Source organism: Colius striatus, chromosome 3 (genome assembly GCF_028858725.1).
Source record: "Colius striatus isolate bColStr4 chromosome 3, bColStr4.1.hap1, whole genome shotgun sequence".
Classification (NCBI taxonomy): Eukaryota; Metazoa; Chordata; class Aves; order Coliiformes; family Coliidae; genus Colius; species Colius striatus.
In genome coordinates, this window is record NC_084761.1 from 81,752,740 (window position 1) to 81,777,177 (window position 24,438).

The window sequence follows — 24,438 nt, forward strand, 5'->3', positions numbered from 1 at the left end:
TAGACTGGCAGCAGTTGTGGTGCACCCAAAAACTTTTGGACTTCCTCCTTTAAAGAATCACCATGATTAATACCTTAGTGAAAGGCAAGTTGTCTTAATTTAAATCATAGTACCAGAAAGATTACTTTGCTTTCATTGAACTAATGAGTTGGTTTCGGTTTGGGAGAAATTAATTCTGCAGGTGGGACAAAAGTATTTTCTACTTTTATAAATTATTATCTTTGAAAGATACTACCATCTCTGTATTTTACATGATCTTCTATCAGTTATGACCATGATATAAAGCAATCAGACATACACCATGAAGAAAAAATGGCATTATACATATTTTTAGGCTATGAAAGGTACATTACTTTGAAGACTCTGTGCCTGGCTTGAATAGTAATTTATGGTATTTTTGTTAAGAGAAAGATGTCCACTACATATAGAATCCAAACAGAAAGTTAGACAATTTCACAACTGGTATATCTTTCACTTATGATGTCTCTCCAACAGATATAGTGAAGGACTCAATTTCTTTTTTGGATGAGACTGGTTCGTGATAGAAAGCTATGTGAGTATTATGAAATAATATATAAGCAAGAATACTAGAGAAAAGAAAGTATTTCCCTAAAAAAAAAATACTACCCTAATTTCAAGTTATGGATGAGTTCCTGTGTGACCTACTCTAGGTGGTCCTGCTCTGTCAGAAGGGTTGGACTAGATGATCTTTTGAGGTCCCTTCTAACCCTTAAGATTCTGTGATTCTATGATTTATAACTTTGTTTTAGCATAACGACTTTCGAAACCACACAAAAATTTACAATACAATGAAATTTCTCTCACTAACTTATTGAGCAAATCAATAACTCTAACTTCATTTCAGAAAGCTTCCTTTTTTTTTTGTACTTTCCCTTCTCCCTAGTCTCTCTTCAACATCTTTGTCCCAGCGCAATCTCCATATTGGGTCTTCTCTATGTGGGACCTCTCCACTCCTCTGGAAAGTCACTCTTCCCTTCATCCCCTCCTTTCACAAAGCAGCTGATTACGTTTGGCAGTGTCACTCCTGTGAAGCTCATGAAATGACAAAAAATAGCTGTCACATTTGAAATCTTTCTACTGTTGCAGAGAATTAATTAGGTTTTGCACACTTATCTGCAGTATTAGCTGGGTATTTTACACACTTACTAAGCTATGGCTATTTAAATGTTAATGTTTCTATGAGTTTGTGAGAACTATTTAGAACTAAATACAAACCATTCAAACTAATATGAAAATGTCTGCTTTAAAATGTTTTTATTTACTGCTTTTGCTGATACATCTTGCACTGTAGAAATGTGCTGCTAACTAATATTTTCTTCCCTTTTAGCATATGTTGTCTACCAGATAATGCTAAGTAAATATCTAAAAATAAATCTTGTTATCCCACAAGAAGAGAGCTAAATGACTAACAGAAGATGTTGCATACATTTGAAAACTATTCCCCTCATAAAAAACCCAACAAAAAAGTTATCTGACTCTGACAGAGAAAATCTTCTGCACTCATTCCTGGAGGCTGTGTTAAAAGTTGGGACAATTTCAATCTGTCTGGTTTACCCTCCTGTCCTTCATGGATTGAGGACACTTTGTGATCCTATGTAATACAGGTCCCATGCAGCTTCACCTTCTTCTTTGTTGAGAAACAACTACATTCTCCTCATGTATTAAATTAATGGTAAACATTGTTTAAGGAGTCATAAGAAAAAGTCAGAAGTCTTTCTAGATCCCTGTGGTAGATTCCCCATAGTGTAACGTTTAGAAAATGTTTCTAGTTTTAGCACATTGTACATTGAATTTCATATCATTAAAATTTTGCCTTGGGAAAGGAACAGAGTGCATGATATTTATCATAGCAATACAATGTTTGGAAACAGTCACCGTTTTTAATGTTTCCACGTATTTTTTACAACAAATCTGAACTATATATCCTACTTCTTGATTCCCAATTTCAAGAGGAATCAATTTCAGAGGCATTTGTTGAGGAAGATGTAACAAAATCATGTAAGAATTTATTCTAAGTTTTTATAAAACTTCAGAGAATTGCTTGTTTTCAGTGACTGAAACTATTTCTTGTGATTATTCTTTCATTTTGAAGTCAAGTGCTTTTTTCTACTTGCTATTTGGCTAGTGTAGTTAATTTCGTTCTTTGTTATTTTTTTCCCCATAAAGCATTTAGAATTAGTATTTTTTTTTGCCTAATGTACATAATATAGCTATCCCCAAATTTTAACCCCAAATTAAATTATTTTATCCCCAAATTAAATTTCTTTTATCCCCCAATTAAATTTCTTTTATCCCCAAATTAAAAAGCAATCCAAGTAAGGCACACTTGCTAAATAAACCAGAAGAAAAGGAAGAACAGATCTATACTGCAATCGCTGTATTCTCTCAAAATTGTCTAGCCCTCTACTTGGCTAAACCCAAAAGCATTTTCCAGACGTAACATTACAAAAACCCCAAAACAGTTAAAATGAAACAGAAGAATGTCATGAAAAGGAGGGTGAACACAGAATGTTCCATTTATAAGCTACTTGATGCAAAAATACTATCACAGCAGTAGAACTTACGAGAAATAATGCAATTTAACAGTATCAAAACTGCTATAACATGAGTGCAAGGAGGTTGGACTAGATAATCTCTACAGGTCTCTTCCAATCCCTACCATTCTATGGTTCTATGAAGAGCAAATATATTCCTGTTCTAGCACAGAAGCCATAGTAAGCACATATCCTATTCAAGTTCTGTTACAGTGGTTTTAAATATTAATTAGAAAATCTCTACCTGTAGATACATTTATAGTTAGTTACTCTACATATCAAAAAACTTCTCTTCAAGTCTCTGTGACATCATTATATCTCCCTGTTTAGAAAAGCAGATGCAGTCTCACTTTCTGAAGTAATGTAGGTACAAAATGGCCTAAATGCTCCTGAGAGTTCAAGAAACTTTTCCATGAGACTTTAAGAGGCATGGACTTATTTTCTTTAAAATTCAAATCCTCAAAATCGATTTGTATTATTATCAGTACCTGATGTAGCCAAATAAAACTTAAAGATAAAATTTAATCCAAGTTTTCCTATAACAGTGTATCAGTACAACTCAAAATAAGCTTCTACCTGAATTTGCTTTGTATTATCACAGGAAAATCCACAGAAATAAATGAGCACTTTTCCTAGTAAAAGCATAGGCTGCTATTTACTAGGGTAAATCCAGATTATCAAGTAAAACTTTGCATAAGGACTGGCACTTGACTTCATAGATGAAATCTAATTTAGTTGCCCAAGTTTTATTTACCTAATGTTTACTGACACTCAAATAATAACTTGTTTTTGGTAGATTTTTAGATTCTGTCTATTTTAAACTTCCCTCCAGTGGCTCAAATGTCAAAAATAAGACTTACAAGAAAGCTCTCAACTCATATTCAGAGATGCTAGTGACTTTTTCTCTTCACTAATTCTCCATTTTACCAGCCAATTTAATCTGTGAAGTTACTATGTTGCCCTGCAGCATCTATGTTTGGGGTGAAAACTAGGCTGATTCTCTATTTGCTAGGAAAAAAAATGGAACCAAACGAACACAAAGGCACCAAAGAAGAAAGCAGCTGAAAGTTAAGGCTAGACTGTGATAGAAGAAAGAGGGCACAGGATACTTGCCTCAGATATGATGAAAATGTTCCTTGATATTTTTGGTATCATTTAATTTTGCATATATTTAGCATCACAATTCTGACTTGATGGTGGATTTTTTCCATCCTCTGCCAAATATCGAATATGCAGTTGAAAAGAAATTTGGAATCTTAGAAAATTTTACATATTTCAAATGGAAATGCCATAATATAATTTTAACAAAATAATCAGATCAAGGGCCCAAATCTACCCAAAAACTAAACATAGCACTATTGTTCCTTCAGTAGGGTTTCACATTTCTTTGCTTTTTAAGTCCCGTTCTTCATAGTAGCCAGACTCAAAAAAACAACCCATCCAAATACAAAACCTGGGTCAGTTGAAGCATTTTCTTACTATCTTAAATATAAATAAAAATCCTGTGGTTGGGGAGATTTTAAACATCTTTCACAACCCGTGTGAGTACTCTGCCACAGGGAGGTTTACGAAACCTTTATTAACATGTATATTAAAAATTTGTGTTTAATTTCCAGTTTATATGATAATTTCTATTTATTTATTTAAAAAAAATGCATGTCACTGTGTTCTCTGAAGAACCTATCTTCTTGGTGTACATTTTTCTCCCTGAAAAGGTAGCAAATTAGGAGTAACTTCAGAATAATATTTCCAGAATTTGCACCGTAATTTCTGTCAAGTCCCAGATCACCAGCTATACCAGAAGTGGATTATTCTTCAAGTCCTTGCCCTTGAACAGGAAAATCAAGACTTTGAGACAGAGTAGTTACATATTTTCCTACATTTGAACTGCCAAAATACTAGATACTGGCCTTCCAGTCTGGGGAACCTTCAAAAAAATAAGCTTCCCTCATTTTTTGTCACTTTTTCTGACAAAACGGATTAGTTGATAACAATTGGGCTGTATCAGTGTGAGTGTAACCAGGATGCTCTGTCTGGCATTTCTGGGATAACATGCGAGTATTGCATGTGGTTTCATCCTTCCCAGTAAAGGTAGACCAACATCCTGTGCTATACAGTCCAACCATAGCCACCAAGGTGGAAGGGCTGGAGTAGATGACATCTAGGGAGAGCCTGCAACAACTGCATTTGTTCAGCCTTAACAAGAGAAGGTGAAAGGGACATCTCACTGCTGCCTACAACTGCCTAAAGAGAGGGTATAAAGCAAGAAGCAAAAAAAAAGTTGGAAAATGCAAAATTCCAATTACTTATAAAGTAGGTTTGTGAGGTGTGATGGTATTTCAGGTGGTTTTGCTCTTTCTACTATGAGGATTTAGCATCTTCTCTGGGTTGTTGATTCTCATAGTACCTTGCTCATTTTGCTTTTACCTTCTACGGAATGTTTACTGTGAATATTATTAAGAACACGTCACAGTCACTTTTTATGGAAATTGGACAGTTTCTTCTGAGGAACATCAACAGAAGTCTAGAAATAACATATTAGCAGGAAATCAAAATATCATAGTGGTACCATCAACCTTAAAGAATGCAATTTCCTTCGGATAATGTCAGTTAATATCTAATTCCTTTTGCTCTGCAAAGGCCAGAAGAACACACAATAAAGCATTTTCCAAAATATTCAAACTCTTGTCTTGAATGGGGATGTACTTAAGGGGGAGTAAGAGAATGATGAGTGTCCATTCAGGAACATAAAATATGTAATTAGGTCAAGTTCTGTGAGAGCTACTGTATGGGATAGTTATCAATCATTGCATTTAAAAAAGAGTCTGCAATTTACATTGAAATGGATTTAATTAATATTGTTACACAAAGCAAATCTTGAACTTGCAAGCTGTTCTAACACAGGTTGCTTTGTGCTTTGTACCTTCATATATCTCTTCCACAAATTTGCTCAGCTTCTTTAATATTATGCTCAACTACTGGACAATTAAAGAAGAAATGACCAAAATACAACAAATATTTAATCCTATTTATCATAGTTCTCTGTAAGTATATACAAATATCTGGTTCCTGGATCATAGGTGAGTCACTCAAAAGATGCTAAATTCCTTCATAGAACTGTTTAGGTTGGAATAGACTTTTGAGATCAGAAAATCCAACTGTAGACCCAACGCTGCCAAGTCCACCAATAAACCATAGCCTAAGTGCCACATCTACACATCTTTCAAATACTTTCAGGGATGATGACTCAATTACCTTCCTGGGCAAGCTTTTCCAGTGTTTAATTATCAGGAAAGATTTTTTTCCCCAAATATCTAATCTAAACCTTCTCTGTGCAACTTCAGGCCATTTCCTCTTATCCCATCCCTTGTTACTTTGGAAAAGAGACTGATAGCCATCTCACTACAATCTCCTTTCAGGTAGTTCACTCCATAGTCTTCGTTTGCAAAGTGGTACTTTCCATACCTATCACTTATCAACTTTGTCCTTAATTTTCTTGATCAATGAAATAAAAATAATAAAATGCTTGGTAAGCCCTCTCTAAGTGTAATGCCAAAGGCTAGATGGAAGGCTAGGATCACCTTGTTTGAGCTTCTAGAAAGGCACAATCAATTGATCTTGTTAGGTAAATGCTGTTTTAGAATCCACTCTATCAGCTAACTTGTCATGCTGATTCTCACATCTATACCTCACACAGTATAAGGTGCTTTTCCTTTTAGGAACATAGGTAGCATTTTCAAGCATTTTCATATTTCTTAGTACTTTCAATTGTACTGAGATCATAAATCAGGTTATGGGTTTGGTGTGATTTTTTTTTCCCTAGGACCAACAATAAAGAAAATATCTGTAATCCCTGGTCCTCATGGGGGACTCCAACCTCCCTGATATTTGTTGGCAAAGCTACACAGCCAAGTGCATGCAGTCCAGGAGGATCCTACAGATTGTTGACAACAACTTCCTGTCACAGGTGATTGAGGAACCAAGGAGGAGGGGTGCGCTGCTGGACCGAGTGCTGACAAATAAGGATGGTCTGGTTGAGGATGTGAAGGCTGGAGGCAACCTTGGCTGCAGCAACCATGAGATGGTGGAGTTCAAGATCCTGTGTGGAAGAAGCAGGACACAGAGCAGGACCGTGACCCTGGATTTCAGGCGAGCCGACTTTGGCCTCTTCAATAACCTGCTTGGATGGATCTCATAGGATAAGATTCTAGAAGGCAGAAGTGCCCTAGAGAGCTGGTCAATCTTCAAGTACCACGTCCTTGAAGCCCAGGATCAGTATGTCCCAACACACAAGAAAGGAGGAAAAAGAGGTAAGAGGGTTCCATGGATGAGCAAGGATCTGCTGGGACAACTCAGGCAGGAAGCAGTCGTCTATGAGAGGTGGAAACAGGGGCTGGCTTCTTGGGAAGAGTATAGGAACATGGCCAGGGCATGCAGGGGTGCAAAAGGAAGGCTAGAGCCTTTCTAAAATTAAATTTAGCCAGGGATGTTAAGGACAGTAATAAGGCATTTTTCAAGTACATCAGCAGCAGAAGGATGGTGAGGGGTAATGTGGGCCCACTGCTAAATGCTGAGGGTGCCCTGGTGTCTGAGGATGCAGAGAAACCCAAACTACTGAGTGCCTTCTTTGCTAAGAGTGCATAACCGGATGGCTAAATGAGGAGAGAGCAGTGGAAGTCATCTACTTCAGCAAGGCTTTTGACACTGTCTCCAATAACATCCTCATCAGAAAGCTCAGGCAGTGTGGCTCGGATGAGTGGAAGGGGAGGTGGATTGAGAGCTGGCTGAATGACAGAGGCCAGAGGGTGGTGATCAATGGCGCAGTTGAGTTGGAAGTCTGTTGCCAGTGGAGTTCCACAGGGAGTTCTAGGGTCAGTCTTGTTCAACATCTTCATCAATGACCTGGATGGGAGTGTACCCTTAGCAAGTTGGCTGCTGACACCAAACTTGGAGGACTGGCTGGTTCCCCAGAAGGCTGTGCTGCCATTCAGCACGATCTCGACTGGCTTGAGTTGGGCAGAGAGGAACCTCATGAGGTTCAACAAGGACAAGTGCAGAGACCTGCATCTGGGAAGGAACAACCCCATGCACAAGTACAGGCTGGGAGTCGAATTGCTGAAGAGCAGCTCTGCAGAGAGACATCTGGGAGTCCTGATTGATAATAAGCTAAATATGAGCCAGCAATGTGCCCTCGTGGCCAAGAAGGCCAATGGCATCCTGGGATGCATCAAGAAGAGTGTGGCCAGCAGGTCAAGGGAGGTTCTTCTCCCCCTCTACTTTATCCTGGTGAGGCCTCAACTGGAGTCCTGTGTCCAGTTCTGGGCTCCTCACCTCAAGAGAGACAGAGAACTTCTGAGAGAGTCCAGTGCAGGACCACCAAGATAATCAGGGGACTGGTACATCTTTTATATGAGGAAAGACTGCAGGAACTTGTGCTGTCTAGTCTAGAAAAGAGAAGACTGACGGGGATCTCATCTTATCTTATGGATGTCAGGAGGTTGGGACATCCCTTTTTTCTATAGTAGCTAGCAACAGGACAAGGGGTAATGGGATGAAGCTGGAACACAAAAATTTCCATTTAAATATAAGAAAAAACTCTTTCACTGTGAGGTTGAGGGAGCCCTGGCACAGGCTGCCCAGAGGGGTTATGAAGTATCCTTCCTTGGAGGTCTTCAAGACCCACCTGGACTTGTTCCTATGCGACTTGATCTAGGTGGACCTGCTTCTGCATGGGGGTTGGACTAGATGATCTCTAAAGATCCCTTCCAATCCTACCATTCTATGATTTATGCTATCACAATAAACTCCATGCCACAGATATGATTTGGACTTTGGTAATGCTATGGTCTGTATGAGTTTTTAATTATTATTATCACCCGAGGGAGAAAGGCTTTAAAGCTTGGATCTACAGCTTTATGCATAATTCAGGATCCTTACCTTGAAAAGACACACTGAGACATAAATACTACCTTAGATTAAAGATTAGCATCCTAATTCAGTTTCTGACTGAAGCTATTTCACATTATTTAAGTATTACATTCTAAAATACTGCCCTGCCACTAGAAAATTCTCAATGATTCTGTTATTTTTACTTCTAAAGTTCTTTATTGTAGTCGTATCAATTTTCAACTATTAAAGATCATACAGAAAAACACAGCTTCTCCGAGCTAAGTCTTGTTTAGATGATGAATAATGATAGGGCCGCTTCTGAAGAGAAACTCACAAAATATATCAAGTACGCCAAACTCTTGGGCAATCTTCGAAGAAACATTCCTAATCACTCTGCATGCAGTACTGTGGGCAGCAAAATGAGGAAGAGTCCCATCACAGGGATACAGAGTGGCAAAGGGCTCCCTATCCAGCCCCCTCCTACTGGGGATACAGCTTCACGTCATCTCCTTTGTAGTGTCAGAGTACTCTGCTTTCCAAGCAGTACAATTAGAAAGTTCATCTTTTAACACTTCAACTAATAAACTTCAACTTCAATTACTAAAAAGTACTTCAATAGAAATTGCATTAAAATCTCATATAATGGCCTAATAATTCCCTATTTTTATTGATGCCAGGAGAGATAGCAATCACATTTTTTTATCACATAGCTGCATCACACTGGCAGCTCCATAATCTTTCTGGAACCTACCAGCATATTTTCTCTGTCTTTGCCAGTTTTTTATATGTGATGAGTCCTCAGCTTACAGCAGGGGCTATAGCTTTTGAGTGTATAACCTTATGTTTCCTACCATGCAAGTTCATCACAGTCTTCAAGTTGTTCAGCTCTTAGACAGCTCTGCCACTTTAAATAGAAAGTCAAAAAGTCACTACTTTCCTTTGTCTTGACACTCACATATTTACACATCTAGAAGCCCCAAGAATTCAAAACCTACCCATGAACTTCAGGGTCACTATATCCAGGAAAGTGAGTGTCTTTTGTAAAAGACTTATTTTACCACAGAAGAAAATGGTAAGAAATGTAGTCACACCATTACAAAAACAGATGCTAGCAAAAACAGATAACAGCATGATTTTTTTTTCTTTCTTTTAATTTATGGAGGCAAATAAAAGGTAAACTCTTATAATAAAAGCAAAATAATTTTCTTCCTCATAAAACAACAAAATGTTTAAAATATCCTGATATTCAAATATTAAACTCAGGTTACTATAAACAAACAGTTACAATGCTTTGTTGTATTTGACTCCATTTCAATGTTTTAGATTTCATATAGCATAATTTTAGGATGCTTAAGATACACTAAAGTATTTTGCCAAAACAAATGTTAAGTGTTGGTTATATGCAGAGATTTCTTAAGCAGCTTTAGAAGGACTTGGGAAAAAGATTTCTGGTACAACAAAAGAACACTGTATTGACAACGCATTATCATTGGAATACATATAAGAAGGAGAAAAATACTCACAGATTTTTTATGTCTACTGCTCCTCGGAATGCCTTCCTTGGTATTGCTTGAATCTGATTTTCACTAAGATCACTAAGGAAAAAAACAGAAAACTTTAAAATCAACTTTTTTTTTTTTTTTCCTGTGTACAATAAAAAGAACATATAAGAAAATAACTTCAGCTGTTATGGTTCAACCAATATTTCCAATGAAGTTTATTTTATTACCTTAATTGATTTGTAATTGAAAAGAAAAGCAGCAGCAGTAACAGCCAAATTACTTTATATGTTTTTGCACTAAGTAGTTCCTTTACAAAACAATATATATGCCAAAGCAGAAGTAGTATATAATTTAATAATGAAAGTGAAAGTGATTGAATTTTGAAATGAGTAATTTCACTTTTCAACTCATTCCTAACTGTCATGGTTTGACATGACGGCCTTTTCTGGTAAGGGGGAAGGGGCTGTAAAGATGGCTCCTGTAAGAAGTTGCTTGAAACTCTCCCCAGCTCTGAGCCAGACCCACTTCTAGGGCTGGGACAATTGGACGCCTCCATGATCACTTTTTAAGAAGAAGCCAGAAGAGAAGGTTTCTTCCTGTTTCTTCCTTCTTCCCTCCCTTCCTCTTTTCCAGCTGGTGGTGGTGCCAGGAGTGGGAAGAGTGAGAGAAACAACCATGCGGACTCCAAGGTCAGTGAGGAAAGAGAGGTGAAGGTGTCCTGAGCAGAGACTCCCCTGCATTCTATGGAGAGGACTCGTGAAGCTGAGATTTGTTTGCATTTCTTTAAAAACCCCACATCAGTGATAGAAACTCATTTTGATAATGACCCCGTGTTAGGTGCAGTGATTCTCTTAATTAAAGGCCCCGTGTCAGGGACAGTGACTATGGCTGGAGGAGGTCATGTCCCAAGGGAGGGATCCTTTATCACTACGGCCAGAGGAGGCCGTGTCCCATGGAAGGGACACCATGTTCACAGTTGTAACTGTGGGAAGGAACCCACGACAAAGCAGCTCATTAAACTCATGTCCAGAAGAGGTCATGTCCTGAGAGAGGGACCCTATAATTGCAGAAACTGCAACTGTGGTTAAACAATCCACAAGAGATATTCAGTAAGGACTGGATCCTGTGTGAGGGACCCTGTACTAGCAGAAGCCGCAGTTGCTTGGAAGAACCTACACCAGAGAAGTTCGTTAAGGACTGTGTCCCGGGAGAGGGACCCCATGTTGGAGCAGGGAAAGAATGCCAGGAGTCGTCCTCATCTGAGAGGAGAGAAGCAAGAGAGCCCATCTGTGAGAGACTGATCACATCCCCCATCGCTGCTTCTCTGAGCCACTGAGATGGGAGGAAGTAGAGATATCAGGAGCAGTGAGCTGGGCCTGGGAAGAAAGGAGGGATGGGGGAGGGAGATTTTAAAGTTCTGGTTGTCATTTTCTCATCATCCTACTTCCTTTTTACTTTTCTTCCCTTCTGTTTCTTGTAGAATAAACTTTCCTACTTTCCTCTCTAAGTTGAGTACTAGAGTCTGTTTTGCCCAGAACTGTAACTGGCAGCGAGCCCTCCCTGCCCTTGTCTTAATCCACAACACACTTGGTTATCTTTTTCCTCCCATTTCGCTGGGGCCTCTGCCATCCTAACGAGGGTGGGGGTGAATGGGGGGCACCGAGCGAGAGATTGTCAATGGTGCTGCTGTGCTAGCTGGGCCAAACCATGACACAAACCCATGACATCGAATGTTTTATAGTACGTTCAGCTTCATGCAAAAAGAACTGAAAATCAGCACAAAGAACAATTGGTGAACTATTGAGAAACAACTATCAAGCTGAGTTTTGTTTCAGTGGCAATCACCACATAATTTAAAAGAATGTGCTAAAAAACATCCCAGAGCAGACAGCTAATGCTCTTCCCCAAAATTCCTCCATGATCAGCTGTATCATGCTATCTGAACCTAGTATCTTGTCTAAAAGATAAATTTTATTAAAGTTCTTATAAAAATCTTATTCCTTAGGGTTCTGTGGGTTTTTTTTTGCTATTGGTATAAATAAACACCTCTTTTCCTGATCAATACATTAAAGTCTTTATTGCCATATCTACACTATGTGTAGTTTGGAAGTTTCACTTCAGACAACAGTTTGCTACCCTGGACTAAATGTACCTAGCACACATATAGTTCACAAATGTTTAAAGACCTTCAAATGGACCTATCTGCCTTGTTGTCTTATAATTATGAAATGAGACCTACTATTAAAGGCCTTCAAAGATGCAGTTGTCTCTACACAATTTGGGGAACACTAGAAATTACATGCAGAGGCTTGTTTGAGCATCTGAATAAAATTTTCAGTCCCTTTGCAGAGCAGTTTTGTTGTGGCTAACGATTTCATTTTGCTAAAATCAAATCAGGAGCTTCACTGCAAATGCACATCTAACGCAACTCCACTCCTAACAGGAGAAGTACAGTTTCTCAATGTCCTGCTTTTTAGAGATGTCTTTAGATTATCTTTTCAAAGATAGCTTTTAGGAGAAATATTGCAAAATGGTGCATAGAAGAAAGAGCTCAGATGAACTGAATATGGAAGAAGAATTTAGTGGACCAGAGATGAACATTTATGCTTTTGATGTATTCTTTTCTGAAAATGTAATATAACATGAGCTCATATTTTCAGTTATTAGTAACCACTCTTGAAGATCTTTCACATTTATGAACTTTAAAATAAGGAGGACTTTATAAAACCCCACAATGTCCAACTTAAAAATAAATTATATCAATATAATTCCCTTGAAAATAATTCTACATACATTGACAGCAACTTTGTTTTATCCAATTAATTGTTAATTTCATAGAATCACAGAATCATAGACTGCTAGGGGTTGGAAGGGACCTTAAGAGATCATCTAGTCCAACCTCCCTGCAAAAGCAGGGTCACCTAGATCAGGTCACATAGGAATATGTCCAGGCAGGTCTTGAAGACCTCCAAGGAAGGAGACTCCACAACCTCCCGGGGCAGCCTGTGCCAGGGCTCCCTCACCCCCACAGTGAAATAGTTTTTTCTTATATTTAAGTGGAACTTTTTGTGTTCCAGCTTCATCCCATTACCCCTTGTCCTGTTGCTAGCTACCACAGAAAAAAGGGATGTGCCAACCTCCTGACACCCACTCTTTAGATATTTATAAATGTTAATAAGATCTCCCCTCAATCTCCTCCAGACTAAACAGTCCCAGTTCCTGCAGCCTTTCCTCATATGAATGATGTTCCAGTCCCCTGATCATCTTGATAGCCCTGTGCTGGACTCTCTCCAGAAGTTCTCTGTCCCTCTACAGCTGAGGAGCCCAAAACTGGACACATTACTCCAGTTGAGGCCTCACCAGGGCAGAGTAGAGGGGGAGAAGAACCTCCCTTGACCTGCTGGCCACACTCTTCTTGATGCATCCCAGGATGCCACTGGCCTTCTTGGGGAATCAGCCAGTCCTCCCAGTTTGGTGTCATCAGCCAACTTGCTGAAGGTACACTCTGTCCCCTCATCCAGGTCATTGATGAAGATGTTGAACAAGACTGGCCTCAGGACTGATCCCTGTGGAACTCCACTGGCCACAGGCCTCCAACTCGACTCTGGGCCACTGATCACCACCCTCTGGCCTCTGTCATTCAGATAGCTCTCGATCCACCTCACTGTCCACTCATCCAAGCCACACTGCCTGAGCTTTCTGATGAGGATGTTATGAGAGACAGTGTCAAAAGCCTTGCTGAAGCCAAGGTAGATGACATCTGCTGCTCTCCCCTCATCTAGTCAGCCAGTTATGCACTCATAGAAGGCTACCAGGTTAGTCAAACGGGATTGCCCCTTGGTGAAGCCATGTTGACTCCCCCTGATAACCATCTTGTCCTTAATATGTTCATTGAGAATATTCAGGATGAGTTGTTCCATCACTTTTCCAGGGATGGAGGTGAGGTTCACCAGCCTGTAGTTTCCTGGGTTGTCCTTCTTGCCCTTTTTGAAGACTGCAGTGACATTGGCCTTTCTCCAGTCCTCAGGCTCTTTGCCTGGCCTCCATGATTGTTCAAAAATGATGGAGAGAGGCTTAGCAATCACATCAGCCAGCTCCCTCAGCACTCTAGGATGCACCCCATCAGGACCCATTGACTTACGAGCCTTAAGCTTGGCCATGTCTTTAACCTCTTCCTCTTCAACCCAGGGCAAGTCCTCTGCTGTCCTGGCCATCCTGTTATCCTTGCCAGACTGGGCTTCCTGAGCTTTGGTCTTGGCCGTAAAGAGTGAAGCAAAGAAGGCATTCAGTACTTCAGCCTTTTCTGCATCCTCAGACACCAGGGCACCCTCAGCATCTAGCACTGGGCCCACATTTAAATGTGATGGGAAATCACATTCTATTTACTAAATCTTTTATAGTTCATGCATCTAACCGCACTGCAATCTCTTGCAAATTATACTGAAAACTAGACTCAATTTTACTACTGTTAACCATGTGTGAAAAAAGAGAATCTGTGAGCTGTGATTTAATTTTCAAGCCACCTAAGTAATCTTGAAATGGGACACGATAACATTGCTCTGACAATAAATTCAATGGCAATGAATGAAGAAACAGTCTTTAGCATTTGTTACGGTAACATGATTTAACAGCCTGCTCTCTTTACAAAAAATTCCACTGCAAGTATAAACAGCAAGTATCTATATTTACACTTCTGTTTAATTGACTAATATACTTTACCTATATAAAAACTGTGTAAAGTGGTTAGGTTAGCCATAGTGATTTGTATCATGATCAGTTTATAATATAGATATATGTATATATGTAAACCACTGGCATACTCATAAATATATACTGCAGGAAGTAATGGTGCATTACGCTTTTTGTGACAGTTAATACAGTATCATCATTCACCAGTTTATGAAATTAAAAAGAAGTAAAGATTAACATAACTGAGATGATATGTAAATTAATTTTAAAAATCTAATAAAATATATAAATCACTAAAATCTTTCTTTCCTTGACCAGATGGAAATCTTAGCATAAATGCAAGGACTTAAATGTAACAGCTACTGAGCCACATTCCTCCTACAACAATACACTGAGGCTGTATGTGTACATCTGTGTGTATGCACATGCAAAGGACACCAGACTAATTGCAGGCTAGATTGACTACTGGGTCCACTTCCATGTAGCATAGGCTCATGTACATTCAAGTACCATGTTCCATACTGGTTTTAGAACTTCAGAAACATGAACTACTTTATTGCAAGTTCCCAATCTTCCTGTGCAAGGCACCAGTTAAAACATCCCTCTAAATGTGGAGAACAAAGATTGGCAAATGTTGTTTTCCAAGAGAAATTTTTTTTTCCAATGCATCTAGTGGTTTATGAAACTTTCTTCAAAATGTTCATGTAACAAAAGTGTAACTTATTAATTCACTTCTTCTCTACAAAATTGTATCTCTCATAACAAATATTATTTTCTACACACTTATACCAGGAAGGTTTTAAGTAATTATTTATTGATTGCTTCAAGATTTTTATCTCAAGTCTAAAAAGATTTTCTTATAAAAACCTTGAGGGGCTTAAACCAACATTCAACTTTCTCTTCTTGAACAAATTACATCTACATGTCACATCACAGACCTAGTAAGTGCTAGTAAGTGCTGCATGGTCTTTTTTTATGATGTTTTAACTCACCCCACTGCAATTCTTAGATTGCTTGGTAAGAAAAAAGGTCACAACCAGCATGGGGTGGACTGTGACTTTCAGGGGAAATGGGGCAAAAATTATGTCACAGATAAAAACAGTTAATTTTGCAGGCCATTATATTACATTGACTTGACATTGCAGATTACAATCTGCAGTGAAGAAAGGTGCAAACCTCCTTTTCAACTCTGTTGGTCATTGTTTTTCTGCACTCATAACTATGTGAACTTCACCATCCATTAAAAAAAAAAAGCAGCATTTGAATATAGAGTGTAATTTACAATGGCACCCTAAATAAATTTTGGTATCCCTAAAATGAAAGAGACTCTAAGCATTTCAGTAATATTTAGGCCACTAAACAACAGAACATTCTACTTTTAAAAGAAGAGATCTGTTTTTTTGCAAGAAAAGGCATGAATCTGTTTTCACATTTGAAGCCTAGATTCTGACCAAGATACTTTTATTGTAGTTAAGTTATTCTGCATTATTATCACAGTCCAAGACCTTACATAAAAATTCAGCATACCCCTGGAACAGAAGAATTGCTTTTTTTCTTTTTAGTAAAGCACAATGGCCTTGTCAGATGTTTTGATGAATTCACCTTTATGCAGATTTGCTGTGTCCGACAGACATTTCTCAGCTAAATTGTTCTTTACTCTATTGTATCATTCCTAGAGAGATATGTTCCAAATTACTAAGTCTGAAGTGAAATACCTTAGGTATTGACCCTTCAAGAAAATTCCTTACTGGAATTTTGTGGGTTTCATTCATTCGTTCACTGGCCAGCAAAGCATCTTCAGCCAACTGGCCTCCAGCACACCTCCCCACTCAAGATTTTACCAAACCAGTGGTCTGAGCCAGAATTGCCATCTATAACTTCAGTCTCTTTTAGTGTGAGACATCCTTGACGGGAGCTCTCAGCCTCATTTCCTCAAGCGAAAAGGTGGCACCATAATATTGAGGTTTGCATACAAAAAACCATCTGGGTAAGTCAGGTTGACAGCAGGTGAAAGGGCTCTTTTCAGCGAAGGCACACAAAAGCACCTGTGCTGCTTTAGATGTGACTGCATCATCTTGATTACAGTAGCTTGTTTCAGATATGTTTAAGCTTTGCACATGTCAAGCACTCTTCTGGGTTATAATATTCTGTCTGCAACCCCATTTTATCAAAAGCAAAAGAAGAAAACCAAAATGATATAGCAAATAAAACTGAATCCCACTTTAAATGAAGAGGAGAAAGTACAAAGATCTTTGAATTTTTGCCCAATTATAGTGATTCTTCAAAAAACTCTGCATAGTACCCCCTCCACCAGCCCCTGGAGATCAAGTGTCTGTTTCTAGATCTGAGACTAAATATTTTGTACTTCAATAACTTTTAAAAATTAACATAGCCTATCCAAGTATTCAAACTCAGCAATATAAACAGTGAAAAACTAAAGACTCTCTAAGATCCATAATCAAGTAAGTCTTAGAATTATTGGTCTTACATAAAACGTAACTTTCTTGTTAAATAAAACAGGTCAAAGCAATTTACAGGCAATGTATACTGATAACCACATATGCTTTAGCTTTTATGACTATTTCCAAAGACTAAGGATTCAATTCTCATGTTTTCAGTGACACTGCAGTAGGACTTATCTGTTTTGAAACTATGCTTTAAAAAACGTAGATTTCTGTATTTCACAAAATGAAAAAAATAGGACGAAAAAAAAAGCATTACACCTCTCATCCTACCCACTCCCACCCTCCCAAAATCTGCAAATTTTAAGTATTTTGTTTTCTTTTGCTCCAGGACACATTAGTAACCATAATAAATAATGCTTTGTGGAAATAACAGAAAGACCTTGCCAAAACCTTTCTGCTACTGAATCCTTCCTGAGAACAGGATGTGAACAGTGTATTTCTGTTTATTGCATTTAGTAGTTGGTAGATAGAAGTATATCAGGAAAAAACCCCCAACCCACAGTCCTTCTAACATTTGAAACCTACAGAAAACCTCAAGATCTATATATCATTGCTTTTTTATCTGAGAAGAAAGCCCTCATATAACCTGATATTAATGAGCCTGTTAGAGTGCTTCAGCTTTTAAAAAATGCAGACAGTACTGCATTGCAGCTATTTTATTACTCACCATGTATGGTTCCCAGTTGAATATCCCATTTACTCTTAAAAGGAGTGCTACATTTTTAATTATATAAATTGAAACAGCACATATAATGTCTACATAATACACTGCTAAGTTTGTATCACAGTTTTCTTGCCTGGCTAAAACCATTGTTCGATCTAAAACAATAAATCTTTTGAAGATGGCAAACCTGCTTGTAAATTTAATTACTTGTAATTTTATTTTCCTCTATGGTTTAACCTCCCTCTGTGTTTGACCAGTGATATCATAAATCTGTACTGCCAGTCTGTACTTTGTAGAATACTGAGTACTGGGAAGGAGCAATGTGTCCTGATTTTTAAAGAAAAAGGCAAAAATATAGAGTCAAATTAATGCTTACAGTTTTATTTAAGCCAGATCAAAGAAATGGCTCAGAAGGTGGCTATTCCATAGTCAATATCCTTAATAATTATTTAAATATATTTGACACAAAGTAAGACTTGCTTAGTATTTCTCTATATTCTATACTACATTCTGCTTGAAATTCCCTAAGTCCATGCACTATCCTACATAGAAGGACTGCAGGGCAAAGAAATAAACACAATGAGAATTTCTTAAAATTATTTGATTGAAATTCAAATATTTGCATTTGGACATGGAATACAATGCTGGCAAAAAAAGAAAAAATATATATTTTAGGACAGGAGAGTTCAGTTGGAAGGGACTTAAAATGGCCCTTCCAATCAGATATTTCAGTGGAACAAGTAACAGCTTCATTTTATGCATGGACGTATTAATCAGATATTTATTCCCAAATAAAATAATTTAACTAAATAATTAATTTTTTATTATCAAAGATCCTATCCTTCTCATTTGTTTTCACTACATGCTGAGGGAACTGGCTGATGTGATTGCTAAGCCTCTCTCCATTGTTTTTGAACAATCATGGAGGACAGGCGAGGTGCCTGAGGACTGGAGAAAGGCCAATGTCACGCCAGTCTACAAAAAGGGAAGGATGACCAAAGAAACTACAGGTTGGTCAGCATCACTTCCATCTCTGGAAAGGTGGTGGAACAATTCATCCAGAATGTTGTCAATGAACATATGACGGAGAAGATGGTTATCAGGAGGAGTCAGCATGGATTCACCAAGGGGAAATCCTGCTTGACTAACCTGGTAACCTTCTATGAGTGCATAACTGGCTGGCTAGATGAGGGGAGAGCAGCGGATGTCATCTACCTTGACTTCAGCAAGGCTTTTGACACTGTTTCTCATAACATCCTCATCAGAAAGTTCAGGCAGTGTGGCTTGGATGAGTGGACAGTGAGGTGGATCGAGAGCTGTCTGAATGACAGAGGCCAGAGGGTGGTGATCAGTGGCCCAGAGTCGAGTTGGAGGCCTGTGGCCAGTGGAGTTCCACAGGGATCAGTCCTGGGGCCAGTCTTGTTCAACATCTTCATCAATGACCTGGATGAGAGTGTACCTTCAGCAAGCTGGCTGCTGACACCAAACTGGGAGGACTGGCTGATTCCCCAGAAGGCTGTGCTGCCATTCAGCAGGATCTCGACTGGCTTGAGAGTTGGGCAGAGATGAACCTCATGAGGTTCAACAAGGACAAGTGCAGAGACCTGCATCTGGTAAGGAACAACCCCATGCACCAGTACAGGCTGGGGGTTGAACTGTTGAAGAGCAGCTCTGCAGAGAGAGACCTGGGAGTCCTGATTGATAATAAAGTAACCATGAGCCAGCAATGTGTCCTCATGGCCACGAAGGCCAATGGCATCCTGGGATGCATCCAGAAGAGTGTGGCCAGAAGGTCGAGGGAGGTTCTTCTACCCCTCTACTCTGCCCTGGTGAGGCCTCATCTGGAGTCCTGTGTCCAGTTTTGGGCTACCCAGGTCAAGAGGGACAGAGAACTTCTGGACAAAGTCCAGCACTGGGCCACCAAGGTGATCTGGGGACTAGAACATCTTTCATTTGAGGAAAGACTGCGGGAACTGGGGCTGTTTAGTCTGAAGAAGAGGAGACTGAGGGGAGATCTCATTAATATTTACAAATATCCAAATGGTGCACAGCAGGAGGTTGGGATATTCCTTTTTTTTCTTTTGTATCTAGCAATAGGAAAAGCGGTAATGGGATGAAACTGGAGCACAAAAACTTCCATTTAAACATAAGAAAAAACTATTTCACTGTGAGGGTGAGGGAGCCCTGGCACAGGCTGCCCAGGGAGGGTGTGGAGTCTTCTTCCTTGGAGGTCTTCAAGAACCACCTGGGCACATTTCTGTGTGATCTAATCTAGGTGGACCTGCTTCTGCAGGGGGGTTGAACTCTAAAGGTCCTTTCCAACCCCTACCATTCTATGATTTCATGATAATACTATTCAGTGTTCCTGCAACATATTTGTATCTGAGTGTACCTTAAAAAGTACAGAAATTTAGGTGGCAAAAAGACTGACACTCTTTGTTGATTATGGAGCTCTATTCAGAGCGAGCCTGTGAAATGTTATCCAGTGCAGATTACTCACTAGATTCTGGATTTTTCTGGATTCTGGATTAGGATGTCTATGATGTCTTCCATGGCCTAAGACACTTCTCCAGCAGCAATCACCTTAATGACGCATGCCATCTAAAACTTTGAATCTATTTCAGAGCAAGACCTAAGTCTGCAAGAGTTATGATTTATTCTCCTGGCTTTGATGTTATGGAAAATTAAGTACTCAACCTCACTGGGAAGCAGTAAAGACACCAGCAGTAAAACTGGAGCTCCTGGAAGGAGAGAACATGCTGCAACAAGACAGCATAATAGAAGTGAGCCACAGTCCAGGTTTCATTTTTATCTTGATATGTCTCCAGAGAAGAATGGAAAACGATTATTACATGTTATCATTAACACTGGCAGCTGCCTCTGTCTGAAAATGCTGTACGAATGGGCTTTGAAATGCACAGGGCAGAATGAAATAGTTGTTTTGTGTTTCGCTGGATCTCTGATTTGGATTTCACTCCTAAAATGCCATACAGTTTTCCCTTTCTGAATTTGAATAATATGCATTTCTACTCCATATTAGGTGGTTTGCATTATCATACAAAGCTTTTGATCAGTTTCTTTACTGCTCATGAACTTTCACTGAATATTCTCTTAAAGCACCAAGTTCCAGTCCAGCTAGCAATTTAATCTAAATCTGAATGCTACAGAGGCATGCTTTGGCAACTATTAGTTTTATTGTAGTAGTGTAAGACATGGAAGCCTGAAAGATATTTTCAGAAATATGTAACAAAAACCAAACCGAAGTACAAAGTCTTCAAGAATACAGATGATACTGAAAACTTTCATTATTGATTAAACGTAGGGAGAGTATCCTGGAGAGAGAGTTTGTCTAAAATTCATAGCTCTAGTGGGCTGAATCTATTGAAGCGTATTCTGAATTCTCTGTCATAGCAGAAATATATTACATTGCAGCATGAACTCACTAAACAATCACAAATGTTTTAATCTATAACACAACAGGTTTTTATCCCATATTCAGCAAACACATTAATATATACAAGTAAGCAAGTACCTTTCTCATCAGTCAAACGAGGCTTATCCAGTTAATTGCTATTGTTTGGCTTCACAGAGTTACTGTATAACAAGTTACAGTACTGCATCACTTTATGAAGATAATCTTATACTCAAATGGCTTCCCGTGTCCATTTTGCAAGGTGTATCTTTTGGGTAAGTCTGCGTATCAATTAAGACTGACAGAATAAGGAAATGTCTAGAGAAATATACTTCACAATTCAGTCTAAGCTCTTGCTCTGAAAAAAAATAAAACAAACCCAAGAACTCTGCTGGAGTACGAAATAATTAATTTCTTTTTTTTTTTTTTTCTGTTTTTCATTAAAATAATGCAGCTATTCCCCTTCATAATGAAGATACAAAAGGACTACATACTATCAGCAGCAGCTGATATAGCTTCAGGCACACACTTACCTCTTTGTGAAGAACAAAACTATGAATTATAAATTCCAGCATTAATTCTGTAAATCATTATCACAGGTCACATCAACATTCCAACCTGCTTCCCATAACAGGAATAAAATTTCATGTCTGAGAAAGGTACTACTAAACCCCTTTTTACAGATGAACAAGCTAAGGTAGTACATTTGAATAGTAGTATGTATCAGTGCCATGCCAAGGAGCAAAAAGATGAGAAAAATTCAGATCAGAGAATTCTAGGATCAACATGCATAACTAATTTCCATTTGCTCTGTTGACTCCCTAGACATTCACATGCTGTACATAGTAGACACATAATCTATTCCTATGCTAAAGCAAGGTCACTCCCTGTGCTTTCACAACGTAGGGCAATCACCACTGCAATATGGACAGGACGTTGAGAGTCACGGCAATTTCTATGTTAAGGAATGAATCTTCCACTTCTCTAAGATTATTCAGACTAGATTTCTCCACTCACTTTCATCTCTCAGATTTCAATGATAAAGCTTTCTTGTTCTTAATGCTTCAGTTTTATAAACATTATCCATTTATAAATCTATAATTGAATGCAAATGCACTTCTTTCTAGAGTAATTGAGCTATTATGTCTATTATTTAAGTAGCAGATATATTTATCCATTTTCTACTTATTTACTAAAATTGCATATGTTTTATGTATGCAATATAGAATACATACATCAAAAGGGAAAAAAAACCCAAAACTGCACAATAGGAGTATTGGTAGTCTGATAATATCCAGTGTTTAACAGTAGCTCCAACCTTAACATTTAAGTCATGAAACATTTAAATAATGACAATTAGTGCTAATTTTTTTGTTTGTTTGTTTGAGAAGGGGTCTGACTCTTCATATCTCTCTAATATCATAAGCTATTGACTTGTTTATAATTTTGAGTATTAGTAAATGGTAATTTCTGTAGAACAAAAACAGCACAGAATGCAAGTATCAGGCCTGTCTTACTTTTTAATAGGATCCCGTTTGGAGTTTGGAAGATGATGAACCCTCCAAACTCAGTCTTGGCATGAAAGTTAATCCATGGATGTAAAATCAATTCTACCTTACAATGTTTCCAAAAGTACACTCAAATCAATTTGTATAATCCAGTACCATTTGAAAATAATTGCTCAAGGAGCTTCACCATTTACTCTTTATTGTGCTAGAGTGTCCTACAATGACAAACACTAATTGTGAAGTAAAATGGGAGTATTAGGACCACACATATATTTTAATGGAGTCTTAGAAATTATTTTTGAGAAGGAAAGCTGTCTTTAATAGTCAGTTCCACTAAATTAATATGTAATTATCTTTTGTTTAATACTACAAAAAAAAAAAATTCCCCAAACCAAAAAGAAACAATTACACGTCGTAGCTCCTAAAAGAGGAAAGGACCACCCACAATTTCAAATACAGGGAATTGCAATGCTACTCAAATTTGGCTTCAATGTAAGTCTTTTGATAGAATAAGCCCCTTGAAAGAAAACCTTGGAGGTTTTAAGAACACCCTTGTGTCCCTCCCCTCAAAGTTAAACTCGACAATTCTTGATCTCCCATGGAGTCTCACACTGATCAAGCTGAAGGAAAGTACTGAGTGACATTTACTGACCACTGTTTGTCATGCATTTCGAATGGCAGTACTGTTCTCCTAACAGTGCCCGAGACAGCAGCACAGCTGTGAAGTGTGAGGGTATCATTGACCTACAACCCTACTTGGAGTCTGCAGAGTGGGAGATGACAGCCATATGGATGTATCTTGCATTTAATGTTTCAAAAAGGGTAATTTAGTCTAGTGAATTACTTGTAAAGCACGTATGGGGTTTGTTCATGCATTTTCCCTTCCTTTTTCTTTAACCAGGTTGAAACTGAAGTCAAAATAGAAGAAAAAAAATTCTTTTACCTTTATGTGTTATTACTTAATACAAGGCCAAAAAAGACTACTTCTTTGTAACGAAAGACTGAAGATTCAGCTATTTTAATTCCACCAGTCTCTGATAGGCGCTTTTGCGATTAATTTTTAACCAACTATCACACTCGATAGACTTTAAAATGCACTACAAGTTAAGAACTTAAAAAGGATAAAGCAAGATGTTGCCAGGTAACTTTCACTTCTTCTGGTACGTTACACACTCAGCATATGCATGGTTGAAACATCCATTTGGCGTGGTTTGGGGATCTGCTCACATTAAGAATAGATGAGATTGCATACCTAATTTTCCAAAAGACATAAACAACAGCATCTGAAAAATCTATCACTACTTTTCCATGTAACAAAACTTCTTTTTCAGCAGGAGTTGGCAGCTGTCAACATGTCTTTAATATTTAATATTGTTTCACCTGCTTTGGAATTGAAACTGTAAGCACTTTTAGGAACAGATTGAAAAGTTGACTGGTATGTTGTATAGTTTCACTACACAATCTACATCCCTGTATACCCTCTTCTGAAAAATCACTCAGCGAACCATGACAATTTCTCTCTTCGTTCAAAATGAAGCAAAACAGATTCCTGATCCAGTACCATTATGCATAGCTCCTATTCCAGTACAGGCAAATAATAATGATTACATCCCTGGAAACTGACATTTTTCATCATGTATAGGCCCAAACTGTTAATCTAATAAGAAGCTGAGTACTCCAAGTGTTTCCTAACAGACAAACTAACCTTGAACAGTTTTTCAAGGGACAGGAAAAATTTGGAACTAGAAATGATC

The 24,438-nt window shown here is 38.3% G+C and overlaps 1 protein-coding gene across 2 annotated transcripts in view; it reads right to left on the reverse strand.

The window, feature by feature from the left end:
• SLIT2 (slit guidance ligand 2) overlaps window positions 1-24,438 on the reverse strand; it is a 265,496-nt gene that overhangs the window by 102,083 nt on the left and 138,975 nt on the right. For both annotated transcript variants that reach the window (XM_061991809.1, XM_061991808.1), the window contains exon 5: window positions 9,968-10,039. In XM_061991809.1, coding sequence (XP_061847793.1) covers window positions 9,968-10,039 — 72 coding nt within the window. The remainder of the gene's footprint in view (window positions 1-9,967; window positions 10,040-24,438) is intronic.